This window comes from Papilio machaon, chromosome 7 (assembly GCF_912999745.1).
Source record: "Papilio machaon chromosome 7, ilPapMach1.1, whole genome shotgun sequence".
Lineage (NCBI taxonomy): Eukaryota > Metazoa > Arthropoda > Insecta > Lepidoptera > Papilionidae > Papilio > Papilio machaon.
In genome coordinates this window covers 5214111-5231756 of record NC_059992.1, presented here as the reverse complement: position 1 = coordinate 5231756, position 17646 = coordinate 5214111, and the positions used below count along the sequence as shown (strand labels likewise).

At 32.3% G+C, this 17646-nt stretch overlaps 1 protein-coding gene across 1 annotated transcript in view; it reads right to left on the bottom strand.

Moving 5' to 3' along the window:
* The window catches only part of LOC106714972, an 83269-nt gene that overhangs the window by 19952 nt on the left and 45671 nt on the right, over positions 1-17646 (bottom strand). Inside the window, exons 4-5 of the mRNA XM_014508132.2 lie at positions 15823-15915; positions 12557-12703 (exon numbers count right to left, since the gene is read on the bottom strand). Coding sequence (XP_014363618.2) covers positions 12557-12703; positions 15823-15915 — 240 coding nt within the window. The remainder of the gene's footprint in view (positions 1-12556; positions 12704-15822; positions 15916-17646) is intronic.

The following is a 17646-nucleotide window of genomic DNA, read 5'->3' as shown; positions in this document are numbered from 1 at the left end:
TACACTAGCATCCAGTCAAAGTCCCGTCAAATTCAGTCCAGCCGTTCCAGACATTACCCGAAACAAACGCGTACTTGCAGATAGAGAGACACACAGCCGGACAAACAGATAGGTAGAAAAAAGTACGAAAGTGTATGAGTAAATTTTGAAGTCCTTTGTCTACCGTATTTGATACATACAATTCATTACATGGAGAAAAAAACTAGTCTGCTTTCATGCAAGATGGCGTCACGGGTGCGGCGCGTGCGCACGCACCGGCACAGCTGCACCGTTAACGTTCACGTTCACCGTACATAGCCGCACAAACTATGCGGTTATGAATATGCATACAGCTCCGTAACTAATTTCACAGTCACCGAAACGCTAACCTGTTAACTACGTTTCACCGTTTTTATGTATGCAATAATAAAATCCTTTATGTAAACCGTTGACCTAACATAGTAAACTTAGTAACACTTAGTTATAAAACTTCCAATATTTAAGTCACAAAATTAGCTGTTTAAAAATAGACTGTAGTGTTTAATTATTAAGGTCCAAGTTAACATGTATTTTTTTCTATTTCCTAAATACGAATATAAATGTTCTTAATCAGAATTGACAGTTCTCTGGGATAAATGATGATAACAAACCGTCAGGTCGTTTTCATGATAAGAAAAGTTAATTCTAAATGACATGTTTAACGAAAATACTAGATAGAGGTTAGTAAAAGTTGTTGCCAATTGCGCTTGGACAGATATGCTCTAGTAAATCCGTGTAAAGAAATAAGGAATGCTTATTTTTCTATCCAAGAAGTTACTAAGCGGAAACTAGCGCCATTAAGTACATTATCTTATTTGTAGTGGTCTACTATTTACATTAGTGTATAAACTTTCGTAAGATTTCGTTGCTGATCTCGAACCCAATAATCTATCCTTCGTTTATATCAATTACCTCGTATGATAAGTAAAGGCAATACGGATCTATCGATTAAATTTGAAGCAAAAAAGTGATCGAAATTGATTAATTTGTTGGGCCGTTAATGAAACTAAATGGGGATAAGGAACTGTTACTAAGAAATAATATAAAGACTAATTTCATAGTCATAATCATGCAGAGGCAAATTCAAGAAGTATCTCTAACCAAGACACGACAACGTGCCTTCCAAAGGACAAAACTTTCGAAAATAAATGTCAAGGGAAAGGTCACGTATGCAAAACTTACTTGAACCTATGTTAATAATTACAATAAAAATAATTCACATTTAAAATTGGTTAAGGAACTAAGTTAAATTTGTTTCAAGTTTAAATCGAGATAATGATAGAGTTATTACGATTTAATTCGGTCCTGAACCTTTGTAGGTAGAAATTAAAGTATCAAAAATAATACCGTGAAAGGCAATGGGAAAGCCGTAAATTTGGCATGACTGAAACAGGTCAATTAATCAGTTTCCTATAGAGAAACAATCGCCGACTGAACTTGTCTGATTTGAATATAAAATGTATCATAAACCAGTCACGTTCACGAAGATATTATCAATATTACATCAAAACTTTACAGTATGTATCATAGATTATAAACTTTATATGATAATTTTAAACAAGATGAGATATAATATCATCTTTGATATTATATCTTTACATCAATATTGCATATTAAGACGTTAATATAAGATTAAAGAATAACATCGATATAGTACATTTATAGCTCTTAGAATTATGGTTTCTTAAACGACATTTGGATGATGTAGAACAGTAGCAGCGCAATAATTTAAAGCACGACGCACGTTTGTGAACGGATGTGTACGAATAACCAGCAGAATTGGCCTCACCCGGTCCATAACTCAACATAATTCTTGCCTGAAAACAGAATAAAGGAACTGGGAAGTCTAAACATTACAGCAATATTGTACTATAGATAGAATATAATATCAAATTCATTGTACCGGTGATTATGAAATAACGAGTCACAAAAGAAAACAAAGCGTTTGCAAATAAACTTTTGTATACAAAATAAGGGTGTTATTTTAAAGTTAGATATACACAAGAAGGTTAGATATATACATACATTTGTTTCCACAAAATCTTACTCATATTATAAATGCGAATGTTAAGATGGATGGATGTTTGTTTGAAGGTATCTCTGGAACGGCTCAACGGTTCTTGATGAAATTCGGCACAGATGTAGAACATAGTCTGAAACACTTTGCTACTATTTATTTTTTTTAATGCCGCGCGGACAGTCGCGGGCGACTCATAGTAATGAAATAATATTTAATCCTTTTAGAGGCAACATTAACGACTTACTGTGAAAGAACATCAACAGCAAGACCGAAATCGAATGAAAACTCTTTACCGTCTATTGAAGTTAAATCGAAGATCAAACGTGCTATTTGCATTCCCGCGGGAAACGAAAGCAATTCACAGCTAAAACCGACAAACTCAAGGTCTGGATGTAGCTTTAAAAATAAAACAAAACTCACAATGAAGCTGTATCAATTCTAGTTTCATATAAATGGGATTTAAAATAGATCGAATTTTAAAAGTATAGATACATTTGAATTTATCTTTGTATGGTAACGGTTCATACCATAAAATTCAAAAGTTTAAAATAAAAAACAAGACTTAGTTTAATCTTATACAAAAATTTAAACTAAAGCGAATAATATTTTACAGCTTTCCAAGTATATGTTAAAAGCGATATTATAGCCATTCCATTTTGCGAATGACATACATTTATTTCTAAAGCCGATTCATATTTAAACATATCAGCTATAAAAACACGTAGTAGTTTTCAACAGTAACGCATAAATATCAAACAACTGAGTATTTACGATTAAAATATAAAGGCCGTGAGATTGAACGTTTAAATTTAATTTCCGGCGATTGACGAAAACCGTATTGTGTAGCACAGATTGCAAGAGTAAATAGAAATGGCCAGTACTAAACGGTTACAGGATAAGGTGTGTCTCCCAGGGCGCAGGAGACAGGATAAAAAAAAGGACAAGCGCACATCGGTTTCCGATACAAAAACCTCACTTCCTCGCAGCAATACTTCCAAGAACTAATGAAAGGTACGTAAATAGTCTCTTGTCGGACGGAACTGCGCGTCGCCGCCAAAATGCAAGTGATGGACCAATGATTGATTGGCAGTGACATTGAATCAACAAGGCGAGAAACTGTAACTACATTGTAACCAATAGTTTTTTAAATGGATTTCTGTAGAAGCAGAAAAAAGTTTGTCATTGCTTTTTGGTCTTAAAAACTTTGTTGGATATGAAAACAAAATCGAACAGAATTTTGCTTAATAATGTGAAAGAAAATAAATATACTTTCAATGATCAAAACAGTCGAAATTCTATACGATAAGAATATTACTTCTTATTAGTGATCTATACGTCTAGACAACCAGAAGCCATGCACCAACTTATACGATACAATAAAAATTGCTGCCAGGTTCAAGATCCAATAATATAAATCAGATAAGATAAATATTAGGAAGTAAAACACTTTTATTACACCTATTGTTCCAATAATAAAAATCTAACAGTCACACTTTATATTCTCAAACGGTAGCTAAATAAAAAAAGACCGTAAAGCGAACTATAATTCTATTCTTAACCGATATGTCAAATAGTCGTAATTAAAAAAAAAACAAATGCTCCCGGTACAGCAATGGTTTATTGAAGACGATACAAATAAAACTGTTAAGGAATTTGTTTTACCTTCAAACGTTTTCTGCGTAGCATTCGTTACGACTCCACATATAGATTCATAGAATTTTAAACTGAAAACAAATATAAAACCTTTCGCAGTCTGAGTACAATAGTTTTAATCGATTTTATTTTTTTGTAAATTAAGATACAATGTCAAAGAAAAACCGGGCTTTCCTACTAATTAATTTTGTTGTTTTCCACTGCCCTAAGACGTTTTCTAAAGAAATGGTTAACAGTTTTTAAAAGACGTGAAGAGGGGCGTGAAAATATATTTTGTAAGGCATGACAATAGGTTTTTGAACGAGTGCTTCGGAAACTGACTGTTAGTGTATTAACGCCGCTAGGCTTTACGAACTTTACTTATTATAATCTGTAAGTACAAAATCTATTTTTGGATTATTATAGGACAAAGACAATTTTAGCGCATTGTCCTACAGCTCATGTTAGGATCAATTAACAACAACGATGCATTGTGTCAAGAGCGTTGTTAATGCAAGTATTAACGACGCAATTCGTTCATATTCAAACAATAGTATTAGATTATACGTGCATTGACACTTTTGTTTGGTTAACTAGCAATAACCAAACAAAATATTAAAAAACGGTGATCAGGAAGGTCAGAATTCAAACGCAATAACATCCTAAAACAAAAGCAGAAATGCAAAAAGTTTCAAACGCTTTGACAAGGTAACCTTCAAATTCGTTTTACCATTAGTTACTATAAAATCAGATTTTATAATTTTTTATACTTAGAGTTAAGATAGTACAAACTTTTAGGCAGTGGGAATATTAAAATTTAATTGAAGTACCTATGTTTTGTTTTTTATTAAATAAAATTTGCTGTAATTTTCCATTCAATTCTCTCATACATACGAGTATACTTGCGAATGAATTGATTTTAATAGCATGTTACATTTGAAACCCATTACGTTGGCGAAATATCGACGCCGATTAGTAACTTGATATGTTTTATTTCATATATATTACAAGCCACCATAAGCATAAAACCAAATGCTAACATTAAAAAAGCTTACGCTGCATTCCGGTAATACCCGTATAGGAATCGAAAGTACAGAAAGTTTTAATGTAAAATGCTTCAATACGGGTTTAATAGCTAAAAGACATTTTAAATTTAAAATAGAAGTGCACGGTTTGATGTTGAAAAATATTATTGATTTATTTCATACTTATAGTATGTTACAAATCGATTTTAAAAAATAAATTGATTAAAGAAAATTCATAAATAGATATAAAATAATTTTTAGAAACATCTAGGTCTTATCACTGGCAACACTAACGCCATCTAGTTTCAAACTGAAGGATCATTCAACGTCTTGATGAATCAATGTAATACATTTTTATTAAAAGTATGTTCAGATAAAGGAATAAAAAAATTGATGCAACAACACTTTAATGTTAATTGATAAATAATTACGGAAATCCGAACGTATTCCACTTCGTACGTACACATAATTTATGTAATGGCATGGAACATATAATATGAATTATGTAACTTAATAGCTTTAATATATTCGTAACATCTGCACATGTAATTTGTGTATCTATTAATTACTCTATGAATATATTAGAAATCAGTGACATCGACTGTGACACTCGCAGGTCAAGTTAATTAAGAAGTCGGGTTTTACCATCGAAGATTTTATATTACATACTTCAAAATGATTCGAACTATTAAGCAAGTGCTCATAAATACACAAATCAATTTGCAATTACTGCGTAACGCACAAACTAATTGAACCACTTTTGCCTTAACGTTTGAGGTGAATAATGTATTTGATAAGAAGACACTGTTTCGCTCGTGTATGTGCAAAAATATCCTTTATCTGCGTATACCTCGGTGCGCATAATATCCTCTAATGGGTTTTCAGCACTTGAGAACTAGCCAGAAGCGATAAAACTGCACATCTGCCCGCCGGACGAGTGGAGAACCGATTGATATATTACTGCACTTTAATGCTTTTAGTGCCAAAATTAACTAAACACTTCCGACTACTGGCGCGTACGTTTTTGATCAGATTATCAAGACTGAAGTGCGTAAACTTTTTTATTATCGCTACTTAACCTTTTAAATTACGGTTTATTGCCGATAATATGGGTGCGGTTCGATTCGTTTGCGCTTTAATCGTAAATAAGCCACTTTTAAAATACAATCCTTTAGTAGTTTAAAATGACGTTGTTAAACAACAAAGCAAATTATGTTACATGTATGTTATTAACTTTATACAAAATGTGGAATAAAACCTTTTTACAAATATCTTACGATAACTTAGCCAGAAAATTGGAATTCCAATATTGTGAATACAAACGAAGTCAGAGCAAAAAGAACTATAACATTTTTATTATTTATGGTTTCATCACAACAGTTAATTTGTTTAAAATGTCTGTTAGCTAGCAAATATCTGGTATAACTTTTTTTACAAAAACCACGTGTCCTTAATTAAAATTTGTTATCCCTGTTATCAAACTAAAATGTAAAAAACAAAAATAAGAAGTTTTGTTTCTTGTCTAAGTTCTTGTCTAAGTGTCCACATGTTAAAAAAAAGAAAGCAAAACCATTACGAGTATTGATACACCCACGTGTTGATGCAAAGGATGGTGCAATATAATTTCTATATTCTAGTGAAATATTTTTCTTGAACATGTATTTTAAAAGTGTAGGTTACATTAATGTTGTGAAGGAGTTTTTTAAAATTTACATTTTATACACCAGTATTTTTTTTAAAAAACACAGTAAGCCAATAAAATTTAAGTACCGTTACGTAAAAGTGAAAACAGTTTTTTGTTAAAACAGTCAACAGAACTCATTAATTCAGGGACAATTTCTAAGAACTAAAATACATTAATAAGATGACAAACTAGAAAACACAACAGCTAGCTTCGCGTAGGTGTTGTAGATATCTCGTAATCACAATGTTTTGAAAGCATCGCAACACAAATTAAATTACAGTTCCTATATACGGAGAACGTAATATCAATTTAGTGATCAGTTTAATATATAGCCGAGTAGCAAAGCGTCTCTCTTCATATCTTGAGTTTTATAGATTCAATTCGAATAATTAAATTTTCTTCTTTTCTTTCGCTATATTTGTCTTAAAAAGACTAACACCTTATAAAGAATAAATCTAAAACAAAGATGTATTTATAAAGAAATCCGCATCCGTACATGGATCTCAAATAGCAACAAACCTGCTAATGAGCCATATACTGTTGTTTTAATTGCTTACCTAATTTGTTAATTTATTTCTTTGTAAACTTACAAGTCGATTGAAAATTTAGTTACGTACATTCGTAATTCGTTCTAAGTGTCAGGGTTCATGTAAAATTTTGTGTTTATCGAAATTATTTACATTTTACGTTATAACTTTCCTAATTAGTTCTTTATGTTAAGAAATCTTAAATGTAAATTTTCCTTACTATGAAGAAAATAATATGATAAATTAGCGTTCAAAATTTTATTTATATTAAGTTAATTAATAAAAGAAATAACATATACTCGTTTTGACGAACTGTTCTCGTTCTGTATAAATTTCACCGCTTCGTTAAATCATGGCGAAAATTAATATCTAAAAAATTTAAAATTACGAACGTAGCAATAGACGAATCAATTTAACGCTTTCCACGACATTCCTAGAACAATTAGAGAAGGTGAGCGCGAGGAAGTAATAAATAAAACGTGGGAGTGCCGCCTGATGGAATTCCCGGAGATGTGCTTTGAAACGGTCGTTTATATGAGGAAGAGATCTGACAACGCGATGACAACGAAACTGAGGCCACACAATCACCTTTAATAGATTTCGGTTTCCGATAACCATGACTATTTTGCTAGCCTCAGTAGAAGTATTTATAATAAAAAGTAGTTCAATAATTGTAATTTGTTTTTATATGAAATTATTTTTAATTTAAATAAAATGAAAAAACAACACGAGAAAAATTTATTACTTTATGCATTAGTGCTAAACTAGTGAAGAACCTAACTGGATATGAAAGAAACAAATCCATAGAGTTATATAAAGACTTATTAATTACTTTAGGCAGTAAGTATCCTTTAAGAAAATTTGTACGGTCAGCATTCTCTTTATCATCTTCATGCGGATGCTATATTAGGACATACAGTCAGCATAACACACTTTCTTCTATTGAAAGGAACATCCACCCACGAATATCGGCACGGATCATACCGGTTTCAAAATGCAAATCGACTGGCGATTTCCGACTTTTGTGTGGGTTACATAACAGTTACAAAAAGATTAACGGCGGACAATTTTTATTGCCTTCGTATTTTAGCGAACGTTCGTGAGAATAAAAATTGCGACTGATAGAAACATGTTAGATTGAATTCGCAAATTAATTTATGGGATTTGCAAGTTTTTAATTAATTCAATTTTGAATATTAGTATTAGAAGTCAACAGAAACTAAATTGCTGACTAAATGCTTTAAATTGTTGTTAAGTAATATTTTTGAAACATGAGTAATAGTAAATTGTACTATAAATATGTGAAATTTACTGCAAAAACAGCATGAATCCGTCAGAATCAAGACCATTTTAAGTTGTATGTTACCAAGTATGTTTTTACATACATTTGTTAGATGGAAAGGTTAAAGATCTGTTTTCATGTAGTCAGTACAAATTGTAATAAATTTATATTGTATTATACAATGAAAGTAAACAGAAGTAAATGTTCAATGTCTAATTAAATAGTGTAGAGACGTAAACTGGAGTTTTATGGAAATTCTGGTAACGCCCCTATTTGCGGTTACCGCATAAACTACATAGAAAATTATAACCCATGTGTAACTAATTATATAGGCCGTTGTAGAAAACATGTACTTGATATTTAAAATACATACATGAAACGTACAAAAAAATGTCTAACCATAAAATCTTGTTACCGTAAAAAATATTTACAGTCGTAAACTTTTTTTTTTTCTAATTAGCTAAAACATCAAGATAGCACAAACGTCAGACGTTAGAACTAAATCATATCAGCTATAGTTAGAAAGTTTCAATAAAATAACTACCGTTCGCGCTTTCTCACAATTTTGCGTGGAACGCGGCCGCTGCAAAAAATACGAGTGCAAAAAACGTCTCACATGAGGTGAACAATAAGCCAATACAATATAAAACTGTATCATACAGAAAACATTTAAGATATAGTAGAAAAATATTTTGCTATAATTTTGACACTGAATGACAGTTTATGACGATAGTTTATCGTTTACTTCACTCTTCCAGATGCCTACTACCTTCATATAATGACTGTACCCCATACAAACACTAGTGCATCTACAAAACATGTCAAAATAAAAACGCCACCCACGACTATGATGGATTATCTCTCTAGTAATGGATGTATCCGGTTCTGTTCCTTGCCGTGCGAATCGTAACGTAAATGTAGAACTTTTTATTGGTCTTGAACAAGTTCAGCCCTCATGCATACAAGTTTTAAAAATATCCAGCCAGACTTAAAGTTTTTATTTTTATTTTTAAAGTTAACGACCAAAAACTAGCTTAGTATATTATGTGTACAGGTGCTATTGTATAATAATTAAAATGTACAAATTTTATTCTATGAAAAGGTGATCGAATTTCAAAAACGGCAAAACATCGTCTCATAATCCAAACACGTAACTAGCTATTATTCCGACGCATCGACTTTAATCGATTTAAGTGTGATGAGGAAGTGCCGGCAAATTTTCGTATAAACATTCGATGAAAGCGATAAACAAATATCGAATAATCGGAACATCGAGTTAATGAATCAAATACCACCCACAATGGTAAAGCTTTACGAATCTTATTAGTTTCCGCTCCGGACATTGATAGACATTGATGGGCTTCGCTTTTAAGATATGCTTTCAGACAATTGTTTGCAATTAGCATTGTGTCTGCGATTTTTTTTAGGGCACGAGCTGCGTGAATGTTTATACGTAGGCAGATTTACTGCGCACGCGACGACATATATTAATTAAGAAAAATATTTCGTGCTCATATTTGCAGATAATTTTATTTGTGAAATTACTGTTTAATGTAATCATAAATAAACGCATTTAATTATCACGAACGATATAATGACGTACTATATACAGGGTGTTCTGTACAGAATAAGAGGTGAAAAAGCAGTGGGTCACGTAACATTGTACACTAACGCCAGGGGATCCACAGATGTGTTGTCAATTGCTGATTACTGAACAGTTGTCGACAGTTTTAAGACGTTATAAAGTACTTATGTATATTTATGATACTAAACTAAAACTCAATCGAAACAACTTCAAATACCTACAAATATTCGAACTGAATATCCCATCCGAATTGTTACTTAACAAAAGTATCGTCTTTGGATGAAAAAGAGAAAAATCTAATTGTTTCCGAAAACTCTATATTTTGAAAAGAGAATTCGTTGTTCGAACGTGCATATCCTAAGATTACGAGCTTATTGCATCATGAAATTATCGTAAGTAAAACTCATTGGCTAACGTATGATGGATGAATTTTTATTGTAATAACAATATGTAACAATCGTTAGAAATATGAGCGTAAAAAATATGTATATTGTATTTGTCTCTGTGGCAATTCATAAACTTCTTAGTGACTAAATATATTTTTTAATTATTTATTACAATGACCTATGTGCCTACATCATAAAAAATAAAAACAAATTAAAGTTGATGGTTTTTGGATTCCCATGTTTAAATACTATGCAGTTTAAAAGACTTTATAAAGCAATAATTATAATATATCTATTTTAATTAACATACAAATAGTAAAAACAATAGACATGGCCAGACTCACCTTTGATACCACAATATCCATTCAAAGTGCCCCATTTATGTTTCAAATCCTCGACATCACTGCGAATATTCAATTCACTCGAAAATATTTTTTGATGTAATAACGAATTCTTGCGGCTACTCTTCGAGTTCGGTTGAAAAAGCGACACGATTTTATTTAACGGACTCATGTTTCCAACAATAAAACCGAAAAATAACACAGTAGATTCATAAACACGTATAAATAATAAATCAAAATCACATTTAATGTCTACGAAGTCTAATAATTAAACAATAAACTAACATAGTCGTAATAATCTAAGATTTCGAAAAAATTAGAACGCGCCTAATGCTCTATAATATTATTTAAAAATTATCAAAGCTTCAATTGTCTATGGTATAAGTAAAATTTTATAGAAAACTTTTTGGTGAATATTAAAATTTTAATTTGGAACGAAAATTGGAGCGCTCCAAATGCACCAGCAGTTTTTTGTCATAACCGTTCGGATGCGCGCACAACAGTGTCCGTCGTGCCTTCGTCTATGCCTGGCGTACACTTTCTTCAGATACAAACTTTCATTGGACAACGTTCGGTGCATGTTTTACATAAAGCTTCAATTTCAAGCGTTAAAATTTATCGCACGGTACTCTAACACGTTTCGAATTACACTTAATCTATCCGCGTCGTACAGGATAACTGTTCATGTGTGATTTTAATGTCGTATTGTTTTTTCATTTGATTACGATTTCGATTTTTCGACTCTCTCGCTGTTTATAGTACTTTTGAAATTAAAGTACACGGAGATTTCGCACGATGTTTTTAATTATTAAGTTGCGTATACCACAATAATGCAATTACGTAAGCGCGTGAACACGTAACTGAGAAAATTAAAATTCATTTGTATTATCTTCTTAATCGCCAGCAATAAATGTATAACTATATATGTATTTGTAACGTAATAAAAAATTATAATGAATACGTCACGGTTGTGCTTTTGTATTTCCCACAAAATTTTAACAAATGAGGTCATTAATTATGTTTACCTTAAAATATATGTTGGGTAAGATAAGAGTAAATGCATAAGAACATAAATCACAAAATAGTTTCAAAATTTTGTTTACTACTTTAAAAAGTTACAACATTTTTGATGTTGTTACAAATTTAATTTTTTGTTCTGGCAAATATTGGGTGCTTAAATATGGATTTAAAACTTTGAAAAAATAATTGTAAATATGGTGATAATGTTTATGTTTATAAATTAAAATTCTTTTTTGAGAGGGAATTAACGAATCATTAAATTGTTCAAATTATTAAGTCGATCGGGTACCGAACCCACTATATTGTAAAAAATTTCGTTACTAATTTCATTCGCGTTGACCGTTACCAATAGATGGCGCTGTTTATTTTTCGACTTTATACTAGATGGCACTGTGTGCACTATAAAAATAGTAATAAAATACATAATGCAAAGTAACTAATGTATATTTATTTAATTTTGTAAGGCAGATTACAATGTGTATTTGATTGCAATATGAAATCAAAAACTTAAGACACTTTCAAAGTTTATCATTTTGCAAAAATTACAGTGCTAAAAGTTGATGATTAATTAAATAATAACACGAAATCCATATAAAATAGTGCTTAATATGTTCAAGTAATATTCAAATTGTATACACGAGAATACTGCCATCTGCTGACGATAGACCAAACCAAGTCAAACATGAATCTTCGAAGTATATGTCATAGATGGCAGCACTCAGTGTTGCGTGATCAAAATTTTTTGAAACCCACATTTTAATGGGTTATATATTGACCGGGCCATTACGCAAATTGACAAATTTTTAGTAGAGACTTTCAAAGTTTCAATATTATATATTTTTTACGTACATCAATGCTTCGTCGCTTTGGTCTATATAAGTAAGATCCATTGAATTTGTTCTAGAACGAAGATTATATCTAATAGAATGTGGTGGAAAGTCAACACTTTTACTAAAAAATAGTGATATATTAATATGCATATTTATTTTCTTGTGTTAATGCTTAAACACTTTTGACTATTATTAAAGAAACTTACCTTTATTGGTGGTCAAAGTGTTTGGCCGCTGTGCTGGTGTGCGATGTGGGGGAGGCTTCCTGGGGGATGGTGGTGGCGCAAGGGAGGTGCGCGCCCGCACTGTCACGGGGGACGACGATAGCTTCTGCACCACACCATTCTTCTTGACTGGAATGAAACATTATGTATTAATAAATTAAAAACCCACAACATGGTGTATAATTCTAAGCTATGGTATTATTGCCTTATGACATCGAGTGACTTATTTCACCATAATCCGTATGACCCTAAAACGCCAATGTCAAACCCGTGCCTAAATATGAACCCATGTAAACCCGTAGAATTCAAATCAAACCCAAAGACTTAGCATTTTAAAGGCAGGTGTTATCTATTAAAAACAACTCTCGCTCACTACCAAATTAATTGCGTTATTCCTTTAAAATTCTATTTTGGTTAATAAAAAATGTAAGAGCGGGTTTAGTAGAATACTCCAATGGAACACTCAATTAAATCATCAGAACATCATAAAATCTCATTTCTTGAATGGTTTTATGCAATTTGCTACACATGACGTATTCAACCTGCTTTCTTTACATTTTTATCACAAGCTTCCGTTAACTTACCGGTTATCAAAGCATACATGCATAATACCGGCCAGAGAAAGGTCTCCGCAATGTTATATTCAATAATAAAAACTTATATAAGTAAATGATTTTCGATTATTTAAGTAATTTTGATAATCGAGATAAATGAAATAAAGTACCACAACATTTTAATAAACCAGCTTTTTATATATTTTTATCAAATGTATTATAGATAAACTGGATCATTAAACAGCTTTCAACATTTAAATCTGCTTTTCAACATACCAGGGGTGACATTACACTTTACGAAAAACCAATTTTGAAAATTTTTGCCTGTTCGCAAATTCCTGTTTGTTCCGAATAATCTAAAAAGATGGACCGATGCTGACGGGAGTTTTAATGGAAGGTAGCCGTTATATGCAGGTGTAACTTATGGAATTTTTTTATTCCACTCTAACGAAGACGCGAACAACAGCTACTAACTACATAATTGTACACTACACTATGCTGTTTCATTTGAGATTTCAGAAAGTTTGTTACTGGGACATCTCGCTAGGTTTCGTCAGTAAATAGTAGATCTTGGCCACCAATGCCGTGTAGGCCTAAGTCTTAATAACGCTGTATAGGTCTAAGTTATCAAGTTGGCCACCAACACCGTGTAGGAATAAGCTTTTTTTATAATATGAAATTTGAATGAAAATGCAAACCAAAATGAATTATTTGCTATTAGAGCGTTTTTTTACCGTTTTAAAAATGTGGCTTTTTAAATTATTGCTTCACCTGTACGTCAGGAAGTCAATGTGAGAATAGGTCGTTTCCATTTACATTTTGAACGATTGAAATCTTTAAATTGAGATTAAGGCATTTGTATACGAAAACATCATTGTTTTGTAGATACAACAGTCATGTGGGAACATTATACAATGTAAATTGATACGTTTGCACATGTAGCCCGATATCAAAGTTGGTAATGTAGCGTGGCAGTGAAAGCGAGGGACCGCCTGGGTTACATTACACGTTACACAAGACATTTTAATCTATTTGATCTTTACATATCAGTCACAAACTTTACGACTACCAGAACACTAAATAGATGTTAATAACAGGATAAGAGACAATTTAAAATTCGACTTGAACCAAACACCCTTTTATTATAAAGGATAGAAATGGGATGTGGATTTCGCGGGGAGATGTTGTATAGAAAGGGTATAGGAACCTTGCTTTGTTATAACTACTGAGTTCTATTTTTCATTTATTCTTTGATTAAATGCAAAGGCCTGAGTGTAAAATAAAACTTATCGCAGACACGCAAATCGCTTTAAACACATTTGAAAACGTAGTTATTACATTAAGAAACACGATTGGGGTTAAAAACCTTCTTGTACTTATTTGAATTTAGGACAATTAGTCACGTTCTAATCCTAAATAATTATCCATTTAAATCAGATTTTTCTTTACTATCAAAATCTCTAATACCGAAGTATCACGTTTTATTCTCAGATCTTTTTATTCTTTATTAAGGCTTAAATCTCTATCCTTAAGTATAAACTAACTATTACTAACTAATGTATTGTTAACAATTGATACCATAAAATCTATATATATAAAAGAAAGTCGTGTTAGTTACACTATTTATAACTCAAGAACGGCTGAATCGATTTGACTGAAAATTGATGGGCAGGTAGCTTAAAACCAGGAAACGGACATAGGATAATTTTTACCCCGTTTTCTATTTTTTATTCCGCGCGGACGGAGTCGCGGGTAAAAGCTAGTTATTTATAAAAAATATCACTTTACTCTACAGGACTCCAACAATTAAAAATGGAAGGGCATGCTTTACCGAACTGGTTACCTTTTGACACACTTTCCAAAGGACAAGTTTGCGCAGGCGCTATTGTCTGTCTATACTTAGCAGTTAAATAACGCGTTGTTACGTAACCGCATGCACCACGTTGCTTGATTAGCGATGTTTAAGATAAGGAGAACATAAAACGACTAGTTAACTATCGCCGGGGGCGGTTACCACCGAATGGTAACGCATTGCTGGTTACCATTCTATAATTATAAGCATTTAACTTTCTACTTAATGTATGTTACTTCATCGAAAACACATCGCAAAAAATAATCAAAAAATGGGACCCATCTGCCAGCACTACCTTTCGATTGAATTTTTTTTTATCAAAATCAGAGCACCAGGGGCGCAGCTTCGGGGTAACAAACATAAAAAAATAAAGTCGAATTGATAACCTCCTTTTTGAAGTCGGCTAAAAAATTAAGTCATTTGATCACCGTATTCCTGAAATGCTATGATTTCTAAGACGCTATATATAGTTATGCCAAAGTTACCTACATAGGTACTTATAGTTTGGGATATTACTTTATTCTTTTAATTTACGGGTGCTGCCCTTTTCTATAAAATTGAATCCAGGACCTAATCAAATCTATGATCCTCTTTTTCTCCTTGCTAAATCTAAATTAAAGTCTACTTAAGCCTTGCTCAATTACATATTTTTTGTTTTAAATTTTAAAATAGTTGTAGTGTATTGTTTTATAGAAACATAACATTAATTTAGAAATAAATCTAGGTTTTAGCTGCATTGCGTTAAATCTAGTGCCTAGCCTAGAATTTAAAGTGCTATTAGAATTCGTCGTAACATAAAGCCCCTATCGATTTTCATGTTGGCAGTAAGATGTATGACTCACCCTGTGCGGGCGCGGGCGGGGGCTGAGGGGGCGTCGGCGGGGGTCGTGCGGGGGTGGTCGGCGTCGGGGCGCTGTCTCGCTTCTTGCCATTTCCTGAAAAAGATGACATTTTTCTTATTATAAACAAGAAACATTGTCTAGATGCAAAATGTATTTTTTTTTATTCTTGCGCATTTTGAAAGTCTTCCTTGTATAAGTTACTTATTTCTTAGTTCTCGATTCAATGCATCGTTTCAACCATAAATATAATCGAGTGTAACGAACTAATCGTCTAGGTTATGCACTTATTTTGCAGTTATATTCGCATAAAGCAAGTCATAAATGGGCTGCCGTGGGAAGATCTCGCACCAGACTTAATACAAAAAATCCGTGAAAAGTTGTCTTTGCAGCAAGACTACGCAATATCTGACGACACAATTAATAAATTCATTTCATAATGAATGTGATCAACCTCGTAACTGTTAATTAACCTGCCATAAAAGAACTTGAAGAAAGAAATCTTTTGCACGTAACGCAAACGTATTTCTAGTAGTGTCAAATAATAACATGCTCGCACCTCAATCTATTAAAGTTCACTGGAAAAGTAGACACCAATCTTTCTTAACTAAAGTAAACCGCAAGCGTTTTCTATGTGCAAACGTGTATCTTAACATAGTTTCTTGCACTATAAGGTTTCCAACTGCAAGTGACCGCGCGCACGTGCGCATTGTCGTCAACACAAGACGAGTTGTTTGAATTCCTTCTTTATATGCCGCGAGCTAATAATACATTAACGGCGTAAACAGAAAAGTAATAAAATTACAATGTTCATGGTACTGTTTCTTTGCGTATACTCTACTACATTTAGTTATTTTAATGTACATACAAATACAAACAAAAACATTTATCATCAATTACGATTTTGAAAAAAAACAAAACATAAGCGGTTACAGTTGCAATGGACATTGAATAATTTGTTTCACCGACCAATCAGGTGTTAAAATTTAAACGGGTTATTCTTAACTAACTTTACATTTTCATAACACCTTACAAAAAAATCTTCATCTCTCTCATTTTCCTTGAAAAACTAAGACTATTTTTTTCACGTGTGTTTCGGCAGTTAGGTACTTTACTGTTAGAATATCATACTCAATCCTTCACCGTAGTTTGATCAGACTGTAATTGATCTTTCCAAAAAAGAACCCAAATAAAAAGAAACCAATTATAATATTGCATTTAATGTTACACTTCAAAAAAATGTATTGTGTACTTTTACCGTGGATTTCTGAAACCAAATTCTCTGTATAAAACATATCGTCATCATTGTCAAAGATGAAAACAGGGAGTTTTCTGCTTTGACAAAAAAAAGATAACTATGTTTTAGAAGGAGTTTTTGGTCTCAGAAACCCACGGTTCGTTGGCACACATAATTAATTAAATACATTAAAATAAGAATATTGAGGCGTCTAAATATACGAGTAAACATACATATGTATAACTAAACATTGCGAGAAGTACATTCGCAAAGTAGCCTAGTATAGACTAGGCCAACGTTTCTATTCGAAATTAAGTCGAGGAAACGACACAGTAAAACACGACACAGCGCTAAGAATATCTCAGTTCGTGTGCTGCATGAACACACAATGTATGGACAAGAAACACACAGGTGCGGTTTACGTTGCAAACCGCAACTCACACGCACCACCACTTGTATTGCGGTAAATGTAACCTATTCCTTGCAAAGAATAATAGTTCATTGCATGTGTGAGGAAGCAGCCGGATAACAAGGGATGTACAGTCAAAGAATTATATTCATTTACTACTTAGGATCGAATACCAAGCAAA